This window comes from Pelodiscus sinensis, chromosome 6 (assembly GCF_052426305.1).
Source record: "Pelodiscus sinensis isolate ZL-2025 chromosome 6, ASM5242630v1, whole genome shotgun sequence".
Classification (NCBI taxonomy): Eukaryota; Metazoa; Chordata; order Testudines; family Trionychidae; genus Pelodiscus; species Pelodiscus sinensis.
In genome coordinates, this window is record NC_143057.1 from 107,557,467 (window position 1) to 107,584,751 (window position 27,285).

The 27,285-nt window shown below is 40.5% G+C and overlaps 1 protein-coding gene across 5 annotated transcripts in view; it reads right to left on the reverse strand.

The window, feature by feature from the left end:
• SPEF2 (sperm flagellar and cilia associated 2) overlaps positions 1 to 27,285 on the reverse strand; it is a 208,488-nt gene that overhangs the window by 47,240 nt on the left and 133,963 nt on the right. For 2 of the 5 annotated variants that reach the window (XM_075932547.2, XM_089779422.1), the window contains 5 exons: positions 18,559 to 19,748; positions 18,243 to 18,460; positions 17,947 to 18,155; positions 17,730 to 17,853; positions 15,295 to 17,614 (listed from right to left, as the gene is read on the reverse strand). The exons of 2 other annotated variants lie outside the window; for them this stretch is intronic. In XM_075932547.2, the coding sequence (XP_075788662.2) occupies positions 17,242 to 17,614; positions 17,730 to 17,853; positions 17,947 to 18,155; positions 18,243 to 18,460; positions 18,559 to 19,748 (2,114 nt within the window). In that variant the 3' untranslated portion in view covers positions 15,295 to 17,241. Of the gene's footprint in view, positions 1 to 15,294; positions 17,615 to 17,729; positions 17,854 to 17,946; positions 18,156 to 18,242; positions 18,461 to 18,558; positions 19,749 to 20,519; positions 27,121 to 27,285 lie in introns of those variants that run through there. One more of the 5 variants, XM_089779423.1, reaches the window with a different exon arrangement.

Genomic DNA, 27,285 nt, shown 5'->3' on the forward strand with positions numbered 1-27,285 from the left:
CTGCTGTTGGCCACAGCTCCATTTTGACACAGGCTGCTTACTTTTGGCATTTGGTTGCAGACATGGATTGGAATCAGGCCCAGATCTATCATTTCTGCCCCATTCTAAACTAATAGGCTACGTCTACACTGGCATGATTTTCTGAAAATGCTTTTAATGGAAAACTTTTCCATTAAAAGCATTTTCGGAAAAGCACGTCTAGATTGGCAGGATGCTTTTCCTCAAAAGCACTTTTTGTGGAAAAGGGTCCGTGGCCAATCTAGACGCGGTTTTCTGTAAAAAAGCCCCAATCAACATTTTCACGATCGGGGCTTTTTTGCGGAAAACACTACTGTGCTGTCTACACTGGCCCTTTTGCGCAAAACTCTTTCGGAAAAAGACTTTTGCCCAAACGGGAGCAGCATAGTATTTCCAGAAAAGCACTGATGATCTTACATGAGATTGTCAATGCTTTTCCGGAAATTCAAGCGGCCAGTGTAGACAGCTGGCAAGTTTTTCCGCAAAAGCAGATGATTTTGCGGAAAAACTTGCCAGTCTAGACTCAGCCATATATTGTTATATCTGGACTGCCAGTCATTTTTTCTGAATAATGACAAAAGGAGGACAGTCTGCTGCATTCTGGACACCCCTAGAGGTTGTTCCAGGTCTGGGGCCTATGCAGCTTAAAGTGATGCAAAGGCACCTCATTGGTCAGGAAAAGGAGTATCAATAGCACAGCAGACTTTGCCTACAAAGCCATTTCGCTATTGAATACCCTCTTTAAATCCATACTGATTCTCAGAAAACCTGGGAAATGACTTCATCTAGCCCTTTTAGAGGATTTGAAGTTGGGCATAACCATGGAATCAAGTCCTCCACATGCACCCCCTTGTGATGGACTGAATTAGGTCTTGAGGCCCTCTGCTGGAGGCCTGGTGGTCATGCCCCTGAAAAAAGCCAGTAGAGAACTCCTCTGAGCTGCCCAAAGTAGCTATTTAGGAATCATCCAATCAGGGTCCAGCAAGTTGGTATTAGGAGAGCTGCTGGGCAGTGTTCCCTCTAACATTTTCTGTCCTTGGGTGGGCTGAATTTTCTTTTGGGCAGGTTGAAATTTCTTATGTGCAACACTAATATTGAGATAGTGTGTGGATGTGCACCACTAATACAAACAAAAAACATTGTAAAGCAGTCCATATATGTGGAAGAAAATATATTAAAACAAGGGATAGTTAACAAGGAACAATGCTTATGACATTTAATATGAAATCAAATAAAAAAAATCAACACTACCTTTGAAGTACCTGTATCATCATCCTTTCTAACAACTCAAGCTAGTAAACACACCAAAAATGCATATTATCTACTCATAGCTCATCTTTAAGATACTAAACAAACCTATGAGTCAACTAGAAGTAGTATTTGCAAGGAGAGCAGGAGTAATACAATATTTATTGACACTGGAAAGAAGAATAAAAGGCATTCATTAAGTCTTATACAGTTTCTCTGGGGAATGTTTAGGATTCATGCATAAAAACAGATAAAAGTCCTCCTGGTTTGAAACGTTCATCTTGTGCGTGTCACCAACTCAAAGACTCAGAGGAGTAACCATGTTAGTCTGTAACTGAAAAAACTTAAAAAACAGCTAACGGTCCTGCAGCACCTTAGAAACTAACAAAACTCTAGGGCTATGTCTAGACTGCCCCCTCTTGCACAAAAAAATATGCAAATGAGGCAAAGCATGGAATATCACTGCGCCTCATTTGCATAATTAATGAGGCTCCATTTTTGTACAAGAGAGGGGTTTTGTGCAAAACTGGAGCCTAATTAATTATGCAAATAAGGCACGGCGATATTCTGTGCTTTGCCTCATTTGCATATTTTTTATGCAAGACGGGGCAGTCTAAACATAGCCAGAGAAGAAGCCCCAGAAAAAAGTAACACATGGCTTCAGGGTTTGTAGCCAGATGCATGTTTCAAAGAGCTTGCAAATAAGATTTTATCCTATAAAACAACTAGCATCACATCTACTACTTGCTACTTCTGACTCATAAGAGCCACATAGCAAAGGTCTAGCCTTAATGTAATATAACATACCATGTATTAATTAGAAATACAGAATTTTAAAAAAATCATTAAGATCAGAGTCTTAGAGATCTGCACCACCCCAAACAAATTCTTAAGAGTCTTTTTCTTTCTTACCGTAAGCCATTAACACCTATGTAAATTTTGTTTGAAATATAATCATGCAAATGTCCTCCTAGAATACCACCCCTCCATGAAGCCTGTTTTCCTCCCCTTCCTCCAACCAACCAGACAACGAAGACTGCAGCAAGTGAATCAGGACATTGAAAAAAAACTGCCTCCTGCATTCACCTGACTGCACAGATACCAGTACCCAGCCTCTTTTCCCCTACCTATCCCAGTGCAATCTGCTCCCCCAATCCCAGGTATGGGCTGGGATAAAATCTTGCTTCTCAAACTACCAGGGACTAGCGGTCTATCTGAAGGTCAGGACAGGACACAGCACAAATTATCCACCCCACCCCCACCTCACCCCAATGCCAGCCCCCACCCATCCTCTTTCCCCCCACTTACCTCATACAGTCAACCCCTTATCTCCCCCTTCACAGGAGGCTTGAAGAGATTGCTGAGTTTCTGCCTCTCTCTCCTCCTGCAGATGGGACTCTCCAAACTCTCCTTCCCTCTGACTCCCTCTCAGCTAATTACTTACTCACTCACTCCTTCTCTTCCTAGCCATTCATCCTCTCCTTATCTCCCTTCTTTACCTGCTCTGGGAGCTTCTCAGTTCAAGCATGTTGCTAGCTCTGTTTAGCTGCTGGTTAGGAGATGCCCCTCCCCCTACCAGTCTGCTGAGCTCCCTGCCTGTGTGGGAGCTTTGAACGTCTGAGTGGAACTCAGAAAACAGCTGTGTAGCAGTTCAGCCATGCAGCTTACAGGGAACTTAACTGCTGAGCCAGAGTAAGTTCAGAGCAAGTTCTTTGCTGGATCTGGAGAAGAGTGGATGGTGCTCTAGATTGATTTCTGGGACTCCACCAAGGTGGTAGGGCCATGTGGAAATGACCCAGGGAATTAGAGTAGCAATTCAGTTATTTAAAGAGAAGTTGCAGAAATCTGCTATCTATAGGGTCTAGGGTAGGAGGGGGAATGTCTCAGACAGTGAGGCACCCCAGAGTGAGGAACTGAACTATAGTCACCAGCTGAAGGGCTGGGGCCAGAAAGGCCCAGGGCAAAGAAACATTGCTTCCGGGGAAGGAATCCTGGGGCACTGCACTATTCCAGAGCAGAGACAAAGAGAGAGAGATGCTACTGAGGGCACTGAGAGAGGCCTCTTTTGGACTTGTGCTCTGGAAGAGGTTTGCCTTGTTATTTCAAATAAAAATTGCATGTAACATGGTGTGAGGGCTAAGTCACCACAGAGCACCACAAACAGAGCAAAAGAGTGCAGGTACACACATTTGGCCAGGGAGTGGTCATGTGAGGTCAGCACACCCTGTTACACTGGTACCAAACCTGGGGATTTGGACCAGCCCCTGCAAATAAGGGACTGTGAAGAGGACTATTCCAGCAGCAGCAGGTTTCAGACTCTGCTGAACCCCAGCAAGCTGTCCAGAGAGGCGCTTCAACAACAGCAACTTCAGGATCACTAGTCTCAGGGTTGGCAGGGAGCTCGGCACCCATGACAGCATCTACCCAGACACCACAAAGGAAAGAGTAAGAAGGATTTACTCTGATACAAGTGATGGCTGTCAGGCCAGACCAGTTGCCCTGAGCTCCACCAAGACCACAGAAGGCCAGGCTGACCAAGACAACTGGTCACAAACAGCTGAAGCTCAGGCTATAGAGAACATAGAACAGACAATTGTTGGGACTCAGTTTAGGGCCTGGAAGGTCACCCCAGGGACAATTTGTGTCCATTGTGGTGAAATAGGCCACATGAAATGGTATTTCCCTGAGAAAAACTTGGATGCAGGAAGGCAGCATGGGTACTAGTATAAATCCAGACATCCTAGTTATTGGCAAAGCCATGCTAGACAAGAAAGCAGGACTGAGACCCATGCAATAAAAATAAGAAAACAGTCATGAGATTAAAAAACCCTCTTACTAAAGACAAAATCCAGCCTCCAGTCTCTCTCCCAAGGGAGGTTATGTGCATCAGGAGTTTCAGGACATGAGGCAGGACCATGTCCCTGAAAATGACTCTAGTGGAGAAAGGCACAGTAAGAGGAACAGTAGGGTTCACTCATGGGAGGTGTCAAAGATAGAGAGAAGCCAACGTCAAAGGTGCTAGAGAACAACTGATAGCCTGGTCTCTTGGTCGGGCACCAGGTACCCCTACAGCCCACAGAACTAGATGTGTTTTCTTTGTCATGAACTAAATAACAAACGATGAGTAGTTCGGTGGCACCTTAATACATAGAACAAAATATATAAAAAATAACAAAATATATAGAAGCATGAGCTTTTGTGGGTAAAACCCATTTCATCAGATGAATTGAAGTGGAAATAACAGAAAATAAGTGTATATATATAAATGTTGTTGTTGTTTGACCATCGTATTCGAAGAGGACCTTGACATCTAACGGGTTGTGGACTGTCCACGGTGTGTCCGCAAATGGCTGATAAGGCCGATACGGGCACAAAATGTTCTGCCACATGTCGGGCAGTCATGTGTGGGCACCACTGTTGCAGCTTTTGCAACTCTGGCTTTACGGAGTGCTCGCTTCTCTTGTGCTATGGTTGTCCTTCTGGCTTCAGATGTTTGACAGCCTTGGTAGATCAGCGTGTGCCATGTTGATCGGTCTTGTGCCAGGGTCTCCCAGGAGCTGGTGTCAATATCCAGGGACTTGAGAGAGGCTTTAAGAGTATCTTTGTATCGCTTCTTTTGTCCCACGTGTGATCGCTTCCCTTGAAACAGCTCACCATAGAAGAGCTGTTTAGGGATGCAATGATCTGGCATCCTTGCAACATGGCCTGCCCAGCGTGTCTGAGCTTTCATCAGCAGGGTGTAAACTGACGGCAGACCTGCTCTAGAAAGGACTTCTGTGTCTGGCACCTTATCCTGCCACCGGATCCTCAGAAGTCTGCGGAGGCAAATCATGTGGAAGTGGTTCAGTTGCCTAGCATGCCTCCTGTATACAGTCCGAGTCTCACTGGCATACATCAGGGTAGTTAACACTACTGCTCGATAGACTTCAAGCTTTGTAGCAAGGCTTATTCCACGGCGGTCCCACACTTTGGTCAGCAGTCTGCCGAATGCAGAGCTTGCCTTGGCGACTCTGCAGTTGACCTCGATGTCAATTGTCACTGAGCGGGAGAGGGTGCTGCCAAGATATGTAAATTGGTCCACTGCTTGCAGCTTTTGTCCCTTCACTGTGATGGTGGGCACTTGATGTTGAGCTTTCGGAGCTGGCTGGTGCATCACTTGGTTTTCTTTGTGTTGATGAGAAGGCCGAAGTTGTCGCATGCTGCTGCGAATTTGTCCATGCTGGCTTGCATTTCCTGCTCTGATCCAGCATTCAGGGCGCAGTCATCAGCAAAAAGGAGATCTCGTAGCACAGTCTCCTTTATCTTGGTGACAGCCTGGAGTCTTTGCAGGTTAAACAGTTTCCCATCGGTCCTGTATCTCAGTCTGATTCCCAAGGAACTGTTCTGAAAGGCGTCTGACAGCATGGCTGAAAACATTATGCTGAACATGGTCGGTGCCAGCACACACCCTTGCTTGACGCCGTTTGTGACGGGAAAGGCCTCTGAAGCTTCTCCATCATCCAGAACATGAGCCGTCATGCTGTCATGGAACTGACGTACCATCAAGATGAATCTGTCAGGGCATCCAAACTTCGACATGATGCGCCACAGACCTTCGCGACTGACAGTGTCAAAAGCCTTGGTGAGATCCACGAAGATGGTGTACAGTTCACGATTCTGCTCTTGACACTTCTCTTGGAGCTGTTGGGCTGCGAAGATCATATCTACCGTGCCACGCTCTTTGTGGAAACCGCACTTTGTCTCGGGTAATAAACCCTGTTCCAGGTGGTCAATCAGACGATTCAGCAACACTCGTGCAAGGATCTTACCTGCGATGGAAAGCAGTGATATTCCTCTATGATTATCGCAAACTTGTCGATTTCCTTTCCTCTTGTAGAGGTGTACGATGGACGCGTCTTTCAGTTCCTGAGGAATAGATCCTTGATTCCAGAAGGACTGGAACAACTGAGTGAGTTTGTCGACAAGCACTGCACCACCACCCTTATAGACTTCCGCTGGGATTGCATCAGATTCTGGGGCCTTGCCACTGGACAGCTGGCTGATGGCCTGTAAGGTTTCAGTCTCTGATGGTGAGACATCCAGGCTGTGGTTGATATCCGCCTGGGGCATTCTATCAATCGCCTCGTTATTGATGGAAGATGGGCGGTTCAGTACGGATTGGAAGTGCTCAGCCCAATGCTGTAAAATCAGAGCCTTCTCAGTAATGAGAGTTGCACCATCTGAGTTCAGTAGAGGGGAACTCCCTGAGGGCTGAGGTCCATACAAGGATCTAAGGGCTTCGTAGAACCGTTTGGCATCGTTTCTATCAGAAAACTTCTGGATTTCATCTGTTTTGGCACTCAACCAGGAGTCCTGCATCTTGCGAAGCTTGCTCTGTACAACCCTGCGAATGTTGTTAAAGGCATTTTTCTTAGCTGTTGACGATGGGTCATTCTGATGAGCACGGTGAAGGCGATGCTTTTCAGCAAGTATGGCCTTGATCTCTTCATTGTTTTCATCAAACCAGTCCTGCTGTTTCCTGTGTGAGGGTCCAAGAACCTTTGAGTGCACAATCCCGGAAGCGTTCCCAGTCCTTCTCAGCATTTTCCTCTAATTGCAGCTCTAAAACTTGGTTGCCAAGATCTTCTGCTAGTAAAGCTGCTGTGTTGGGGTTCCTCAGTCTACTGACCTTGATCTTTTTCATCACAGCTTTGTTTCCCTGCGGACGTCTCTTTGGCTTGATGTGAAAGCTTAATTTGGAGATGATAAGTCTGTGGTCAGTCCAACAGTCAGCACTCGGCATGGCTTTGGTCACCCTTACATCCTGTCTGTCTTTCCTCCGCACAATGACATAATCAATGAGATGCCAGTGCTTAGAGCGCGGGTGCATCCAGGACGTCTTTTTGCGAGTGGGCAGGCGGAAGATGGTATTGGTGATGATCAAATCATGAGCCGCACATGTCTTCAGTAATAGTAGGCCATTGCTGTTACATTTACCGATTCCATTTTTTCCAATGACGCCATCCCAGGCAGTGTGATCAGATCCTACTCTCGCATTGAAATCGCCAAGTAGAATCAGCCTGTCAGTGCGCTTCACGGATGAGAGTAGGGCATCGAGATCTTCATAAAACTTGTCCTTTACTTCATCCGGATTCGTCATTGTGGGCGCATAAGCGCTGATCAGTGTGGCTTGCTTTCCTCTCAATAGTGGAAGATGCAGTGTCATGAGTCAGTCATTCACGCCCTTGGGAAGACTGGCAAGTTTGCAGACAAGATGATTCTTAACCGCAAAGCCAACTCCAGATTCACGACGTTCGTCACTGCTGCGTCCACGCCAGAAGAATGTGTAACCACCTCCTGTTTCCATGAGCTGACCTTCATTTGCTAGACGAGTTTCACACAGTGCCGCAATATCGATGTTAAATCTTGTGACGTCTCTGGCGACCAGGGCTGTTCTTCTTTCTGGTCGATCTGCTGAAGGGTTGTCTTGAAGCGTGCGTACGTTCCATGTGCCAATAGTGAGTGGTGTCACCTTGCATTTTATTTGAAATTTTATTGTTCGACCGCATGAGATGGGATCCCCTCCAGCCACAGTAAGCTAGCCAGGGTTCTATGAAGCAAACAATGTTTAGGGCACCTTTTCTAGCCCCTTCCTCTTACTAAGGAGGTGAGCAGTGCAATCCTAAAGAGGGCTGCTCAGTCACTCAGGTAGACGCAGAATCCAGCTGTTGCTTCAGCCAGCAAGAAGACGACCATTAGATCTGAGCCGCCTGTGTGCAGGTCCGCGGCTACAGCTCCCAGTGTATCCACACCTGCTGCTTCGACGCTCGCCCGTCGCCACAGGACTTTAAGGTTTACGGGAATTAGGGGATGTCGAGATGTCAAGACTTGCGCGTGAATTGGATTAAAGTGAGGGAGAGGTGCGCATAGTCAGCCTCACTCTCTCTTCCCAGATTCCATCTTGCTCCAATGGCAGGACTAATGTCAAGACGGTTGGAGATGGGCTGGGTGCAGTGGTTGACCAGGGCATCTTTCATGTCTTGCCGTGCTCTTAGCGTACCACATCACTTGCAGAAACCACCTTCATGACCGTTGGTCCTAGTCTAGTAGGTCTCATCCGCTCAATCCGCCGGAGTCTGTCTTCACATGCTCGGGATAGACAAGTCCCTATCTCACCAAAGGTCGATGACCCGACGGCTACTCTCAACCTGGTTTAGCCAGCCTGTCGAAGCTGTTGCCCGGGGTGTGGCCGCTGCACATGCTACAGCTACTAGGAGCCACAGGTGAGAGTTGAGTGACAAGTGGGGACCAAAGGTGGACGAGCTGCCCTAAAAGGACATGACATGCCCGTACATCAGAGGTGCTACCCCTCTGGGGTGTATATATAAATGTACACACAGACACACATATAAACAGCAGAAGTACTTGTCAACTGTAGGACCTGTGTTAATGAGGCTAATTAAGTGGGCTGGATGTGCCATATTCATAGATTTTGATGTGAAAATGCGCACGTTAGAGACAGGAGAAATTGACTTTGTAATATGCCAATCAGTTAATGTCTTTATTCAAGCTCAGGGTAACTGTCAAATTAGAAAACGAATCCCAGTTCTTCAGACTTTCTCTGTTATTGGTTAGTGAAATTCCTTTGTAGAAGACTAGCCACTTTTAAATCCATGATTGAGTGACCAGGGAGGTTAAAATGTTCCCCTTCAGATTTGTGTGTGTTACCATTTCTGACATTTACTTTGTGTACATTTATCCTTTGTTGTAGAGTCTGTCCAGTTTGGCCAATATACATGGCAGAGAGGCATTGCTAGCACTTGATAGCATACATTACATTAGAGGATGTGCAGCTATGTTTCTAGCCTCTGTTTCTCTGGAGGAAGGTGACTGGGGAGGGATTATGTAAAGATTATCTGTTGTATTCCCTCCCCCTGGGCATCTGATATTGACCATTGTCGGCAGACAGGATACTGGGATGGATGGATCATTGATCTAACCCAGTATGATGCGTTCTTATGTTCTTATGAGCCCAACATAACTGGTCTGTCTCTCAAGGCCTGTGAAAGTGAGAGATTGTTTTCTAGCATAGGTTGTAGATTGTTAATGATGCACTGAAGGGGTTTAAGCTGGGAACTGAAGGGTAAGGACCAATGGTGTTCAGTTATTTTCCTTGTTCGGCCTGTCTTGAAGTAGTTGATTTCTGGGTACTTGTCTGACTCTCTCAATCTGTTTCCTCACTTCCCCGTGTGGTTATTTAAGTTTTAAGGATGCCTGATAAAGATCTTGTAGGTGTTTGTCTCTGTCTGTGAGGTTGGAGCAAATCTGGTTGTGTTTTAGGGCTTGGCTGTAGCTACACACACATTGTGTGATATGTTCTGAATGGAAGCTAGAGGCATGTAGGTAAGAATAGAGGCCAGTAGGTTTCTGGTATAGGGCGGTGTTTATGTGACCATCAGTTATCTATGCTATAGTGTTAAGGAAGTGGATCTCCTGTGGATTTGTCCAGATTGAGGTTGATAGTGGGATAGAAATTGCTGAAATCCCTGAAAGCTTATGAGACCCCAGTCCAGGGAAGAGAACAAACATGTTTGCAGGTGGTGAAAGAAATGGCCAAAAATATGGGAAAGACCAAGTGAGGGAGAGACGATCCTGAGAAAGTGAAGCTAGTGTCAGCAGACACATCTAAAGTGTTGGTCAAAGAAAGCAAAATGTGTCTACTTAGTAAACAAGACACTGAGCACACAAGAGATGAGGGGTAGGCAACCTGTTAAAGGGGTGTGTGTATGTGACTTGAGACTTGAGGGAAGAAGCCTCCAATCTAAAAGACAAATGGAGCTGGAGCATAACCTTGTTCCAGAAAGGGAATACTTTGTCTACTGTAAAGACCAGTAGAAACACACTGAAATAGAAGCATTGGAATTGGTAGGAGAAACCATCTCTTTGAGAAGAATGCAGGTCCTGCTTTGCTGCTGCATCCCAAGTATAGCTTGGGCAAACTGCACCCAACACTGAGCTTGTGGCTTCTGATATGTCTAGTAATTATCTGGATGAGAACTTTGCCTAAGCTAGTTAACTTCAAAATCTTCATCAACGGTTTAGATATTGGCATTGAAAGTATGCTTATTAAGTTTGCAGATAATACCAAGCTGGGAGGAGTCGCAACTGCTTTGGAGGATAGGGTCATAATTCAAAATGATCTGGACAAATTGGAGAAATGGTCTGAGGTAAACAGGATGAAGTTTAATAAAGACAATTGAAAAATGCTTCACTAAGGAAGGAACTATCAGTTTCACACATACAGAATGGGAAGCAACTGTCTAGGAAGGAGTAAAGCAGAAAGGGATCTAGGGGTTATAGTTATTAGCTCACATACAAGCTAAATATGAGTCAACAGTGTGATGCTGTTGCAAAAAAAGCAAACATGATTCTGGGATGCATTAACAGGTGTGTTGTGAGCAAGACACGAGAAGTCATTCTTCCACTCTACTCTGCACTGGTTAGGCCTCAGTTGGAGTATTGTGTCCAGTTCTGGGCACCGCTTTTCAAGAAAGATGTGGAGAAATTAGAGAGGGTCCAGAGAAGAGAATGATTAAAGGTCTAGAGAACATGATCTATGAAGGAAGGCTAAAAGAATTGGGTTTGTTTAGTTTAGAAAAGAGAAGATTGAGGGGGGACATGATAGCAGTTTTCAGGTATCTAAAAGGGTGTCATAAGGAGGAGGGAGAAAACTTGTTCATCTTGGCCTCTGAGGGTAGAACAAGAAGCAATGGGCTTAAACTGCAGCAAGGGAAGTTTAGGCTGGATGTTAGAAAAATGTTCCTAACTGTCAGGGTGGTTAAACACTAGAATAAATTGCCCAGGGAGGTTGTGGAATCTCCATCTGTGGAGATATTTAAGAGTAGGTTAGATAAATGTCCATCAGGGATGGTCTAGACAGTATTTGGTTCTGCCATAAGGGTAGGAGACTGGACTTGATGACCTCTCGAGGTCCCTTCCAGTCCTAGTATTCTATGATTCTATGAACTTCAATGTGGAAGAACCTCACTCCATACATAATGGAGTTGACTTATGGCAGAATGCTAGCATCAAGTCCAGTCACTCATGAAACTGCACCTGTCCAGGTTGAAATCCAAGTTTCCATTAGGAAACTTTTCAGTGTTATTTGATCAGTTCACCACACTTCTTGATCATATCCAGAATTCTCTGGGTCTCACATGATGGCCTAAACATCTCTCAGAAGATACAAACTACTTCTGACAACTGATACAGACATCATGACTGCATCAGTCTCCATCCACGGGCCAGAATTCCATTTGGACTCATTTATTTTCTATTGGAACCAGAATGCAGGACCTTAAAGAATATGTTTGAGAAATTTGTACATGTCTCCTACTGGAGCTCTGATTCTATTGTTAAAAAGGAGTGACTGCTAGTGTCTTTGCATAAACTATCAGGTATACAAAATAACTATTAAGAACAAGTATCCCTTGTTGGACAGGGTAAATACTGACAATTTATTTACCAAGCTTGACCTTCATAGTACTTATAATCAAGTCTAAATTGGGAGGGTGACAAATGGAAACTGAAGCAAAATGCAGGACAATGTAGCACTTTAAAGACTAACAAGATGGTTTATTAGATGATGAGCTTTCGTGGTCCAGACCCACTTCCTCAGATCAAATAGTGGAAGAAAATAGTCACAACCATATATACCAAAGGATACAATTTAAAAAAATGAACACATATGAAAAGGACAAATCACATTTCAGAACAGGAGGGGAATGCGAGGGGAGGGGGGGAAGGAAGGAAGGTAAGTGTCTGTGAATTGATGATATTAGAGGTGGGGAGAGTGGGATGTCTGTGAGCTAATGGTATTAGAGGTGATAATTGGGGAAGCTATCTTGGTAATGGGTAAGATAGTTTGAGTGTTTGTTCATTCCTTCCCGGAGAGTGTCAAATTTTAACATGAATGACAGTTCAGAGGATTCCCTTTCAAGTGCAGATGTAAAAGGTCTTTGTAGCAGAATGCAGGTGGTTAAGTCATTGAGAGAGTGTCCTTTCTGGTTAAAATGGCAAGAAACTGTTTTTTCTTTGTGATCTTGTCTGATATGTTTTGTGGGCATTAATCCTTTGGCGAAGTGTCTGAGATGTTTGTCCAATGTACATAGCAGACGGACACTTTCGGCACATGATAGCATAAATTATATTTCTGGATGCGCAGGAATATGTGTTCTTGATCTTATAACTTACTTGGTTAGGTCCAATAATGGTATCAGCAGAATGAATATGTGGACAAAGCTGGCAACGGGGTTTGTTGCAAGGGAACCTCATTCCATGAGACGTACAGCTAGTTCGGAATAGGAAGCCTAATCCGAACTAGCTAGTCCGTGCCGCGTGTAACCGTGCGGCACGGGGTCCGAACTAGCCGGCATTTAAAAATGGCGCCTGCCGGCATCATGCAAATGAAGCTCAGGAAATTCAAATCCCGGGCTTCATTTGCAACTCCGAATGACTACATTACTCCCCTAGTTCGAACTACGGGGGTAGTGTAGACATACCCTTTGTTCTCACCCACAATTATTTCCAGTTTGAGAACAACTTATACCTCCAGATCAGCGGCACAGCCATGGGTACACGCATGGCCCCACCATATGCTAATATCTTTATGGCTGACCTAGAACAACGTTTCCTCAACTCCCGTCCCCTTTTACCCCTTCTCTACTTACGCTACAGGAATTGTCATCTTGTAAAAGTAAGCACCAGGACAAGGAGATGTGACCCCAAAACCTGTCACAGTCTTGAAACCATGCCCTTTCATCAATGTGAAAGTGAACAACATCCTTGCCAGTTCTTGTGAAGTCCCTCCTATCCTAAATATACATTGACTGAAATGGCCCTAGCTTCCTGACTCAAAATTCTCGGTCAAGAACAAGATTCTCTTGGTTAAATTACCATCTCTGATGGTCAACCGTGTCTAATAATACTCTGGCTATGTAATGATTTGTGCCTGGCTGGCCACTGGAAAATGTTGAAGCTGATTTCTCAAAATTTTGGTTGTTTAAACTACTTTTGTATATTGAATTGTTCAGCAATTCCTGTGATGTATGCACTTGAATGAAGACTTCATTGCAAATCCCCTGGACACTTTGATTCCATTGGGAATGCCATCTGAAACTTTGATGTCTATCTACAAGGACTTTATCACTGAACTTCAAAATTCCCTGTGCCATATAACTATGCTACTCTAATTATGGCTCTCCATGATAACTTTGTCTCTACCTGATCTTCATGAAAGTTGGATTGACAATATGTTGGTCCATTTAGTGACCAGTTTCCATCTAGTATTTCACATCTTCTTACTGAAAAAAGTATATCAAGAATTCCTTTTCTAGATGAGTTCAGCCTCCACCAGCATCTGTCATGATCCAGGGACATAAGGCATACCTTGTTATGCAGATCTTGGACTCCAGAGTTCTCTCAGGAAGTGTATGTACCTTGTTGATTAGGATGGTTATGAACCAGCTGACCATTTATAGAAATCAGCTGACAATGTACATGCAGGGCTTTGATGAGCAATACATAAGTTCTAATGCAGCAGAGGTAGCTGGGGCCAGTAGGAAGAGGGTGTATGTGGGGGTGTGTGGGTGTGGCTTGTAGGAAGTATAAAATCTGTTGACAGAGGTCAAGATAATAAATGAAATCCAGGACTTGAGCCCCTTACATGGCCCACCATGAATTTTAACACTGTAGGTGATTTTAATAGACTGGGGAACAGAAAAGAAATATTTGCAGGATAACAGCTAGATAAAAGTGCTCTGATATCACCTCTGGAATAAATGTGGGTACGTATTACAAGGAAAACACACCTTATAAAATTAGTATTTGATTAACCTTTTGCTAACACACACAGAATCTCCAGTTCACTGATTTCATAATTTGAAGTTATCTACAAAAAACAACCAACAACAAAAAATGATGGAAAAACTCAAGGTTACAAGAGTCACCTGATTAAAAGAAAGCTTTATAAGTTTGGTAAGACCAATACTATTATCTGTGGCATAAAGTACTTCCTGGTGAGAAGCTTTATCATAAGCAGCACATTTTTAATAATATGCAGGTTCTCTACCCCAGATTTACTTTTACTAGTTTGTGAGTGGATGCAGAAGGAAGGGAAGCAATAGTCTCTTAGAAAATCAGTAGGCAGACCAGATTGAGATAATATAGTATATTATATATTTTAATCAATTAAAATCTAGAGCTTCCTAATTGCTTAATCATGAAAATTTAGAAGATCATAATTCTTATTTGAGGTTGTTGACCTTGGGGTCCTCTTCCAACATGGCCATGATTTGGATTATTTTAAGTAATCTCTTAGCAACCTTGTCCTAATCTTGATTTATGCCATTCTCCCTTTTGGGTTGTGGTCACTGCTGCTCTGGACAGCTACATCATCGCTTAGTTTGATTATTTCCCTTATATCTCCTCCTCCTAGGGTCTCTGTGAAGTAAGATATACTCTAATTGGCTCCATGTTCCTGAAAACCCAATTGCCTCTTGCCTACGTGCAACAGTTTCCTAATATGCAACTATCCCCTAGTTTTGCCTTTTGAGAAGCTACATAGAGTTTTGTAACACCCCATTCATGGATCATACTAGAGTGTAATTATGGAGAAAAGAAATTCAAGAAGTACTGGTGATACAAACAGGGATTAAGAGAGAATCAGAAATAGAGAACATTAATCACTATTAATAGCACTATGACTGGCTGGTGAGATGTGCATACATGTCCCTATAAACAGGGCCCTATGAAATCACATTGTTTATACAGGCTAAAGCCCTATGTCTTCTGATGATTTCAGAATTGACTCTCCAAGTCAGCATAAGTCTTTCAGTATCTCCACATGTAGCATGGCCTATTTCTTCCCTTTTTGTCCCCACCCCTCTCAAACTGTGTCATTAGGAGAGAGATCTACAGGGAGATAGGTTAACATACTGAACAAGAAAGTAAGATAAAGAAAAGAATTTAAAACAATTTACTCTTTTGAGATCGATTTTTCCAATTTTAATTTATTTCCTTGTTTATTCAGTAAAGGATGAAACTTGTGACTGTAAGATTACATTTTAAAAAACAAAAATAATTTAATTATTTTTCTTCATTTAATTTTGAGATAATGTTTGCATAGAATCATCTTATAACCATAATGAAACATTTCTGAATATGCTTCATGTTAAGACAGAACCATTTATTTAGTGTTTTGCAGCATTTTACCTAAAGCAATGTACCCAGTATTGCCAATCCCCAGCATTCAAAAAATTATGATATTGATTTAAAAATAAGGACATTAAAAACTCTAAACTTCAGGATCATTTTGTTTGTTTGTTGTTCGATCCTTTGAGAGTCAGATTTTCAAGCTTTCCTCCGCAGCCGTGAGGGCTAAAAAGTTCCTTTAAAGTAAATAAAATTAACACTGAGAATCTAACAACTCCAAGATCTGGTGCTTTAGGAAACACACCAAATGTCATGAAATTCATGACAAAATAGTTAGAGAATTGGCAACACTATGTACGAAATAATGCACCAAGCACAATATGTACCATATACTGTGCTTTGTTCCTTAATAATAGGATTAGTAATGCTTAGCCAGAGTTGTTGTCTGAAAATTCACATCTTATAAAAAAATTATCTTCCATTAGCGTAAGCATCATTCTAAGGCTGTACAACTATATTATACAAATGTTTATTATATTACTGAATATGACAACTGCTAAGATCTAATAGTATTTTGTGTATATACTACACATAAACATCTGAGATACCTAATATCCAGAGTATAAAGCTAATCTTCTTGATTTAGAAGTGAGTGACATCTTGACATTTTCTTTTATTGTACAGTTGTTTCAATTTCTTAAGAATTGTATGGGTCTTAGTCCTCAAGAAAGTTTTGAAGAACATAAACATAAATAATCTCACTCCATTTTTCTTCTGATATAAATTGGATGGCATTACTTGAGACTTAAAAAAACAACAACCAAAAAACAATTTCCTGGAAGCTGTTCTGATACTGGTTGTCTTTCCCCTTGACTGGAAGTGAAATTTTAGTACAAATTTCAAAAGAATGAATTCTGTGACTTCTTTGAAATACAGACTGTTCATCTACGAGAGGCAATTAACAATCAAATAGGTTCAAATGGCTCTAATTTGCCTCTCGCGTATTTTTCAGGGTAAGTTTGACAAACATTAAACGTACATGATCACAGTAGTTCTCAGCCAAAATAGAACAGGAAAAATAATTAGCAATCCAGTTAGGGAAGATGTGGACACACTAGACAGAATCCAAAGACGACCAACAAAAATGACACAAGGCTTAGAAAATGTGACCTGTGAGGAAAGGGTGACCTGATAACAGTTTTCAAATATGTAAAGGATTGTTATTAAAAAAAGGAATATGATCCATTGTTCTCTGTCTCCACTAGAAGTAGAATGAGACCTAATGGGCTTAATCTGCAGCAAGGGAGATGTAAGTTTGATATTAGGAAAAACTTTCTAACTGTAAGGGTAGTTAAGATCGGGAATAGACTCTCAGGAAGATTTTAGAATCTCTGTCATTTGGAAATCTTTAAAAACAGGTTTTAAAACGTTTTAAAATTAAGTTTGAGGCTGAGATTGCAGGCAACCATACTGGATGTAGAATACTACAGTTAAATCATGAATAATAAATGACCAGAAGGAAACTACAAGACACCATACTGTCCCATAAATGAGAGGAGTCAGGATCCACTAATAGCATAAAACATCTAGAGTACCATATTTAGGTTGGGCTCTGGTATTGAAAAGCTATTGGAGATTCAGTAGTGGATATATTATGGCTTCTATCTTTATAATGCTAAAATTTTGTAAAATCAATGCAATTTTTGCTTTGGCTAAATTTTCAAGGAATGCTACAAAAGTCTTTATGCATGATACAAATATGAAAACTGGATATTTTGCACAACTTTAATCACTCCCACAATGGCTATCAAAATCAGAGTCTGAGGAGCAATCTGATCTTCCATTAGTTATCATATAGCCAGTCTGTAGTCTATGTTTCTGCGAAGCACTATTCCACAAATATATAGCCTTCTCTGGATCAAACGTTTTGATGTCTGGGGAATTCAGCTGAATTACCATGAGATCAGTCATACTTTCAGACATTCCTTTAGAGTGCATTTGCATCATGATAAGCTTCATCTGACTGAAGCCACGCTCTGCCTCAGCTGAACTTGCAGGCAGTGCTAGGATCAAATCTACTAGCATCAGGATGTTTGGATACTTGTGCAAGTAATCTGAATTCACTGAATCCCATGTCAAACTCCGAATGTTCTGAAATCTAAAAAGCATAGCAAAAAATAAATTGGTCATGTAGAGTTTCCATAATATTTAAACACATTGGCTTCAAACATTTTAGTTCAATGAGCTTGCACAATTTGAGTTATCTTTATTACCTGTCATATAGCTCTAATTTTAGCATGCTCCATTCGGTGTCAACCTCATCAACTTTTACATTGGCACCTTCCAGTACTGGTTCATAATGCTTAGTTAGGACGGACACCTCCCTTTCACCAAATTCTGTAGCAAAGGTGAAAGAAAAAATCTGCGTAACTTAAAGAAAATACAAATAATTCAGATTTATTCAGATAGCCAGTGCATAGTTTTCCATACCTTGTTTGATCTTTTCTGGCCAAAGTTTAAAACTTCCAATGGTTGTTGCTCTCAAAACATCTTGGCTAGCATCACAGAAACAATCACGTAGCATCCTCACAAGATTGCTTAATACTTTGGTTCTTACAGGTAAGATATTTCCATTTCCTACAAGCTGGTGACCATGAAAGTGTGTAACTGTCTCCACTAGGCGCTCCTTTGGACCAGATCTAAAAAATGCAGAACCCAAACGAAATATTAATCTTTTTCTCATACTTTAAGCTAAAATATCTAGTTTAATGTTTAAATACACCAACCTTGTTTTATACATTTGTAGTGTTTCCAGTGTCGACTGCATGGTTGAAAATATATCTGCAATGGAAGAGTTACGATCCTGCGTAACACGGGATAGAATGTTGAGTACATTAATGATATCCAGCAAAAAGTGAGAGAACTTGACAACCTCCATTTTCAAAAGGAGCTTTAGAAGGCCTTTGACTTTTTGGTGATGTGAGGTGCTTGGATCCCCTTGCAACTGGAACAAGAAAATACATATCAATGAAAATTATGACAAACAAGTAGTCGTGATCTTGCCTTCCCCCTCAGATCACATACAATTTTTAAATCACTTACCTTACTCATATGTAGGAGAATGGCAGGATAACTCTTAAGAAGGATCTGAAGAGCTGTCTGTAAGCGAGAAAGCCACCGGGTGCCACCAATTCGAGAAGGAATCGCTGGACGTAGCTTAAGAGTTTCATATGTGGATTTGAGATTGGTCTTATTTAAAGGTGAATTATGATAAAAATAATATATATTTTGCAAGAGACCAATTAAAGTTGTGTATAGCTGAATGCTTTTCAGTGCTTCCTTGTAAGCCAGTTCAAGTCGATGAGCAAAACAATGCACAGACTGCACACAAGGCTGAATTTCCTTCAGCAGCTTAGCTACCCCATTGTTTTCTCCTACCATGACTTCTGCACCATCACTCCCAAACCCAACTAGTTTTCTTGACCAGTCTTGACTTGACAGGTTGAGCTGAAGATTGATTTGCAAAGTTTTTACAATGGCATTCTTTACAGTTGAAGCATCAGATTTGTCAACTGATTGAACCCCAACAATCTGGCAGTGGACTTTTCCTTTATATGCAAAGCGTACATATACAACAGCAGCTTCTTTGATTGCATTGTCTGCAACTCCATCACTAATGAGGGAGAAGAACTTACACTTTTCGAGTTTTTCTTTCAAGGCTCTACGTTCTACTTCAGCAATATAATGTATAAATGTTCTTGCTGACTTGCCATTTCTGAACATAGAACCAATGTCCACACCTTTCATGTCATCCAGTTTGCACATCCAGTCAATATCTGTGAAAGGACGTCCACACTTGGCTATGGCATGGCATGTTCTAAAAATATTTTCTATTCTTCCTAAAGTTACTTTGCTCATGCTCTTTAGCATCTGCTCAGTAGAAGCTTGGTCTCCTGTAGCATTGCTGGCAGCTTCCATGCAACTAGCCCAGGCATGAGCTTCACTGCTCTGATGTATATTTATAAATTCAAGCTTAAAAATGTCAGACCCAGAACAAAAGTTATGTATGTTTTCCCCCAAGTTCACATTATGCTTGCGACACAAGGCACAGAACATTATTCCTTTTTTACCATCATACTTTAGCCAGGGGTATTTCGTTAGCCATGTTTTCAGAAACTGGTGATTCCCCTTTGCTTGATGTTCAAAATATTGTCTCTCTTTTCCTTCGTCAATGTCTTTGTTCTTGTTAGGAGGGATATTCTTGCCTTTAAAATGCTTCAATGCTTTTATGGCTATAATTAAAAAAATCATCATTTGGGGTTTGGTTTTGATTTGAACTCATACATTCTGAAACTTTAAGGCTAGTTGGAACCATCATGATCATCTTGCCTGATTCCTGCACAGAACTTTGCCTGCCCACTCCTGTAATAGTTCCATAGCTTGACTAAATTACTAAAGTCCTCAAATTTTGATTTAAAGACTTAAAACACAGAGAACTCACCATTTCTCTAGTTCAAACCAGCAAATAAGCCACGTCCCATGCTGCAGAAAGATAACAAACCAACCAACCCTTCCACTCATACACAGGCTCTCTGCAAATCTCACTGAAAGGAAAATTCCCTTTTGACTTCTCATATCACAAAGAGTTAGACCTTGACCATATGGGTAAGACCAACCAGTCAGGGAAAGAATTCTCTGGGTAATCGAGTCTTTCCAATTTAATGTCCCATCTCTGGCCATTGGAGATAATAGCTAACAGCAATCAAAGATGGGCTGTTTGCCATTGTAAGCAATTTAATTATAATATCCATTTCATACATTTATTAAGCTCTAATATTGAAATAAGTTAAGATTTTTTGCTCCCACTACTCCCCTGGAAAGTCTGTTCCAGAATTTTGCTCCACTGATGGTTAGAAAGATTCGTATAATTTCAAGCCCAAATTTACTGATGGCCAGTTTTATCCATTTATCTTTGTGCCAATGTCTTGTGCCATATCTTAATAATTCTTCTCCCTTCCTGGTATTTATCCTCTGCTGTATTTATAGAGAACAATCATATGTACCCTCATCCTTCATTTTGTTTAGGTTAAGTAAGCCACGCTCCTTAAGTCTCCTCTTGTAAGGTATTATTTTGTTTACTTCAGTAGCTCTTCACATCTGTTCCAGTTTGAATTTATCTTTCTTAAAAATAGGAGACCAGAATTACACACACTATTCCAGATGTCATTTCACCAATGTCTTGTATAATGGTAATAAAAATCTAGTCTCTCTATTGGAAATACCTCACCTAATGCACCCAAGCATTACATTAGCTCTTTTCATCATCACATCATATTAGCAGCTCATAGTTATCCTGTGGTGACCAATACACCTTTCTCCTCCTGTTGCTTTCAACTGATGTGTCCAGATTATAACAGAAATTCCTGATATTAAAGTATAAGTGTGTGACCTGGTACTTTGCAAAACTAAATTTCCTGCCATTTCTAATACTCCAGTTTTCAAGATTGTCCACATCTCCTTGTATGATTCTGGTCCTTCTCCATTCTGGCAATACCTCCCAACTTCTTATTATCCACAGATTTTTATTAGTGCACTCCCACTCTTTGTGCCAAGGTCACTAATGAAAATATTCAAAAAAAGATTGGTTCCCAGACTAATCTTTGAGAAACTCTATTAGTAACCTTCCAGCCTAAATGCTCACCTTTCAGCACAACCCATTGTAATTTTCCTTTTAACTAGTTTCTTACCTTCCTTTTTGAGTCTTGTACTAATTCCCGTCTTCTCCAATTTAACTAATATATCCATGCAAGAGAAAGATGGAATAAATATTTCTCTTTCACCCTTTGGGCTTGGACTGACTCCACCAAGGCTCCTTGCTGGCCAGCAGAGATTGGCTGCAGGTATATAGCAGGAGAAAAGCACTACTCCAAGGAATCAAAGAAGAGGAGGAAATGTGACCCAAGAGGGAGTCTCTGAGGCACAGTTGAGAGATCTGCTCCTGGGATGGGGAAGTTTATATATCACACCTTACTTATAGTTGTGGCTAAAAATCACAATCTAGCCAATAGAGTTTCCTTTCTAGAGGTTTATCTTCATAGATATGCATGAGGTAATGACTTGCCTGAAATGACTACCATTTCAAGATATATGTTGCAACAGATCACTGTTCCTGGAGCCAGGTTTCTGCATGCAGGCATGATAGGAACCCCTCAAGCTTGGTTTCCATAGAGGTCATCTTGCACCATCCCTGCAGTACTAACTTTTTGCAGTTTGTATTGTGTTTTTGCAGTTTGTATCAGTTGCCAGTTCCTCCTTAGTAGGAAATGAAATACTTTTATAATATTATTAAAAAATAGCAAAAGAAACCTCAAACTATACAACAAGAAGGTAGATTACGGTGGTCTATCACAACATATACTGCCAGAAAATAGCAATTACAAGTAAGCATCTTTCTCTGATTTAAATATTTTTCTGGTATATTCCCCACTCTTAAAGAATATCTCAAAAATATAATAGCAAAAATTCTCCACAAACTGTTAAGAACAGTTTTGTATCATCACAAGCTAGATACATAGTAATATAAGATAATATAAAATATAATATAATACAATACATGTGAGAAAAGCAGAAGGGGAAGAGTTCAATTAATGGGACTAGTCATGGATAAATACCTCTAAAACAAAATAAGAGACTAAAAGAGATCTCAAAAAGTAAAATAAAATTACCGAGGAACGAATTTAAGTTTTGGACACCTTACAACAGAACGTTCTCATAACACTGATAACACTTGGTAAGTGTGTGTATAGACAACATTTCACAATACAAACTGACTATAGAAACTGGACAGTTATATCAGTAGAAAAATCGCTTGCATCTTTGCTGAATATCTCACCTAGGAAAAACACAAAAAATTTAAATACCTTCTCTGATTGGGGCTTGAACACAGAAATTGTCTAGAGTGAGAGCAACTGTTTCTAATTTTGGTTTTTCAAGACACACATAGTTAATACTCATTAGGCCTTCATATGGAGGTAACACAAAATCCTGAACTGAAGACATATGACAGATATGAAATCTGAATCTTTTCAGGGAAAATGTTATGGCACTGAACATGCTCAGTGGATTCCTGATTTTTTATTGGAGAGTGTGGCGCTGATTCCTCTTGTCTGATAGCCAAGTAGAGGGACTTCAAAGAGGACACATCTCCATAATGCAACACTCCTATGAGACAGCTCTGAAATGGTGTCATTGACCAGAAGAGATACTGGGTCTTCAGAAAATGAAAAAAAAAAAAAGTGATTTTCCCAGTGAATCTCACTCACATACAAAATATTAACCTTCTGATTAATGTATAACTCCTCTTACCTTGTGGAAGTCTGCTGCATGGAAGATATTGCAGACCTAAGGCTCAATACACAAGTGCACCTCATTTCCTGTGACTAGGCATGGGGCTTCTATTAATATTGATATTACTGTGGCCTGTCTATCTGCACTATTGATATCTAGTTTGCTTATAAAGGACTACAACACTCTTTACTGGTATTGCTTAAGTCAAGGATTTGGCCAAGAATGATAAAATCAGATGGATTCCAAAACAGTTTACAGCTTCAGTAACTGTGACAGGTATATCATTCATACACACACACAAACACACACATACACACATGGGACAAGAAAAGAGGTAATTATGTTCTCTAGAGTAACACAGGTGAGTTTGGTACACAAAATATTACTTAAATGGAATTTACTAAGGACAAGGTAACACTATGTTTGCAAACTTTTTGACATAGTTCTGCATGACAGTCTCATAAGCAAAGTAAGGCAATATGATATCATTAAAAGTATTACATGATGGATACACAACTGGTTGAAAGACCATACTCAAAGAATACTTGTCAATGTTTTACTGTTAGACCGAATGGGTGTATCTGGTGGGATTCTGCAGAGATTGGTCCTGGGTTTGGTACTACTCAGTATTTCCATTAATGACCTGGATAATGGAGTGGGAAGTACACTTATAAAATCTGAAAATGACATGAAGCTGGGAGGGATTGTAAGCACTTCGGAGGATAAGTTTAAAACTCAAAATGATCTTGGTAAATCAGAGAATTTGTCTGAATTCAACAAGGCAAAAGTCATTAAAAGACAAGTGCAAAAGCAAATATACAACTACAAAGTAGGGAATAACTCCCTTGGTAGTAGTACTGGTGAAAAGGATTTGGGGGTTATAGTGAACCACAAACTCAATATAAACGGCTAATGTGCTGTAGCTACAAAAAAGGCAAATATGATTCTAGCTGTATTTACTACAGTATTTTATGTAAAACACAGGAAGTAATTGTTCCACTCTACTCAGCATTGTTGAGGCCTTGACTAGAGTACTGTGTCTTATTCTAGGCACCCCAATTTGGGAAAGGTGTGGACAAACTGGGAAGAGTCCAGAGAAGAACAACGAAAATGAAAAAAAAAAAAAAAAATCAGAAAACCTGACTGAGGAAAGATTAAAAATATCTGGTTATATTTAATTTTGAAAAAAGATGATATGGGGGGGGAGGTAATACTGTCAGATTTACCCACAAAAGCTCATGATACTATATATTTTTGTTAGTCTAAGGTGCCACAGGATTACTCGATGTCTTTCAGTATGCTAATGACTATTTTAAAGAGAACAGTGATCAGTTGTTCTCCATGTCCACTGAAAGTAGAGCAAGAAATGATGGACTCATTCTGCAGTAAAGGATATTTAAGTTAGATATTAGGAAAAGCTTTCTAACTATAAAGGGAATTAGCTCTGGAATAGGCTTACAAGGAAGGTTGTGGAGTTCCTATCTTTGGAAACTTTTAAAAACAAGTTGCACAAACATCTATCAGGGATGGTTTAGATTTAGTACTGTGAAAGCACAGAAAGCCTGAATGTAATGAGTTCTTGAGGTCCCTTCCAGCCCTATGTTTCTATGACATGGCTGCAAAAGTCCTATAGCACTTTCACCAATTACAAACAGTTGAGTGTTCAGTTGTAGATCTGATCTGAAAGACAGCACCTTCTTTTACACATAGCACTCTAACATAAACGTGGGAGATTTGCCCAAGACTGACACAGAGAAAGACACTTAACGAATCAATGTTACCACTTCTTGTAGTACACAAATTTTTCCTTCATGTCTACAGACATGTAACTAATCTGACATTTTGTTGGTTATGCAGTCCATCAAGCTGACAGTTTGAGGTAGTATGGCTGTAAAATTCTTCTACAGCTCCTTTTAAACCACATCTCTACTTGTGGGAAGATCAACACTGCAGTGGTCAATCTGTTGGCGTTCAATTTAGTGGGCCTACGAAAGACATGCTAAATTGTATGCTGAGGGCACCCCCATCAGTGCCGGTACTCCTACTTCTCATGAGGAGTAAGGGAAATTGTTGGGAGCATTTCTTCCATTGACTTCCTGCTTTGAGGAAGGCACTTAAGATGCATTGACTACAGCTATGTTTTTTATGTAGCTGGAATTGCATACCTTAATGCAATTTTCCCCTGTAGTGTAGACCTATCCTTATTTCCAACAGAAGTTAACTGTCTATTTAAAAGGAAAGGATTATAATATTATTTGGGGAATAAGCAACACTAGGAGATGAATGGCTAAGATTTAAGGACGAAGGGACAGAGTCTCAGATGGTGCAAACTGTCATAGTTCCTTTAAGATCACTGGAGCTATGACAATTTACAGCAGTTGAAGATATATAAGTATCTTAGTTTCATATGAAAATTTTCTGCTTTGAAGACAGAAGGAAAATAAATGTAAAAAATTATAACATGTGGAATTATTTTAACCAGGCCATTTTCCAAAGTAAATGTTATTTACTGATATATACAGCAACCTTAAGAATTAACATGTTTCAGTAAGTAGTGAATCCAGATAACATAATAATGTAACAAATATGTCCTTTCAACTAAATTAGGCATGTTACAACAATAAAATAAAACCACAGAGTAAAAATAAAATTATATTTTTAAAGGTCATAGAAATAAGTACAGGAACAAATAGCATATATACCAGAATTTATCTTAAGTGATTAAGGCAAACCATAGCAGTAAAGATGGAAGAAGTAAATATTAATCATTGTGCCTGGATTATGAGAGAGGATAAACATGAAACTAGCTCATACAAAAATAAATTTTAAAGAACTTTTAAAAAGTTATTGATTATAGATTTTGAGTTTCAGTGCCAATTTCAGAGGTAAATAGTGCAGTTGCCCAAACTGAAAGATATCACAGACATGACAGGGATGGAAAATTATATGAGCAGCAAAGTATGAAGCAGTAAGAAGACCCTTTTAACAATTAAGATAAGAATGATCAGACCTGGCTGAAAAAACAGGGAAAATGTTTAATGAAAATCCTCTCCACCACTTTTTTTTTTATTTGAAATCAAGTTTCAATAATTTATGATCAACTCTTGATGTTGCTAAGGGCTCGGTATGTTCAACATCAGAGTCAATGGCACTTCAGTAGCAAGCAAATGGGTGAAGTAATTGTGAATGTATGCAAATGGATGCATATTCCCGTGTGTACAGCGAGGGACATAGGTTTTTCCTATACCATACTGATGAGTATCTTAAAACCTAAATAGATACAGACAATTTATGTGTAGGCACACACACACACACACACACACACACACACACACACGATTCTTCTAGAGAAGATGTTTTATAAAAGTAATTATCTAAAATTCTGCAGAGACAGAATTTTGAAATATTAAATAAATGAAACAGACATGATTAAGTAACAGATCTAACAGGAGAGATAAATGATGAATAAGAATCAAAATAACTACAGTAAAACTCCAATAGTCCGGTACTCCTGATAGTCCAGCATCAAAATGGCAAGAGCCTAGTGAGTGAGCTTCGGCAAAAAATGAGTTACAAGGTAACAGTGGCAGCAGCTGAACTGAACGAAAAGGGTAAAAAAGGCTTAAAAAAACTAAAACATTACAGTATACTGTATACAGTATGTACAATAAAAAGGGTTAAGAACACTTTATATACAGTATATATAGAACCAGTTTATAGTACCTCCTGATAGTCTGGCATATTTGATAATCCGGCACCACCTAGGTCCCATAGGTTCCGGATTACGAAAGTCTACTGTACAATATTTTCTACTTTTGAAAGAAATATAATGAAAGAAAAATTGCTCTTAGGAAAAAAAAATCAATACTAGATATGGAGGTCTGATTACCTATTCCTACAAAAAAAAAAATACAGTTCCAACTCATATTTAACATCACATTACGGTTAAATAGGTTTACTGTTTCAAAAGTGCTAGGAATAGAACATAAATCTGAATCCCTTTTAGTATGCATTATAGAAGATATTTGAAATCAGTTCTGAATTCCTTACTCAGGCAAAACTCCCACTGAAAGATAGAATTTCAATTGAATTAACTGTAGTCTTAAATTTAGTTATTTCTAATTCAATAATGCAAAATAATTAAACTGATGACAGGTTCATAGCACTTGCAGTTTGATACATATAGGCTGTGTCTAGACTACATGCCTCTGTCATCAGAGGCATGTAGATTAGACACATAGGCAAAGGTAAATGAAGCCGCGATTTAAATGATCGCGGCTTCATTTACATTTACATGGCTGCCACGCTGAGCCGACAAACAGCTGATCAGCTGTTTGTCCGCTCAGCGCGCTAGTCTGGACACTCCCCTGCCGAAATCAAAGCCCTTTGTCGGCAGCCCCGGTAAACCTCATCCCACGAGGAATAACGGGGCTGCCGACAAAGGGCTTTGATGTCGGCAGGGGAGCGTCCAACCTAGCGCGC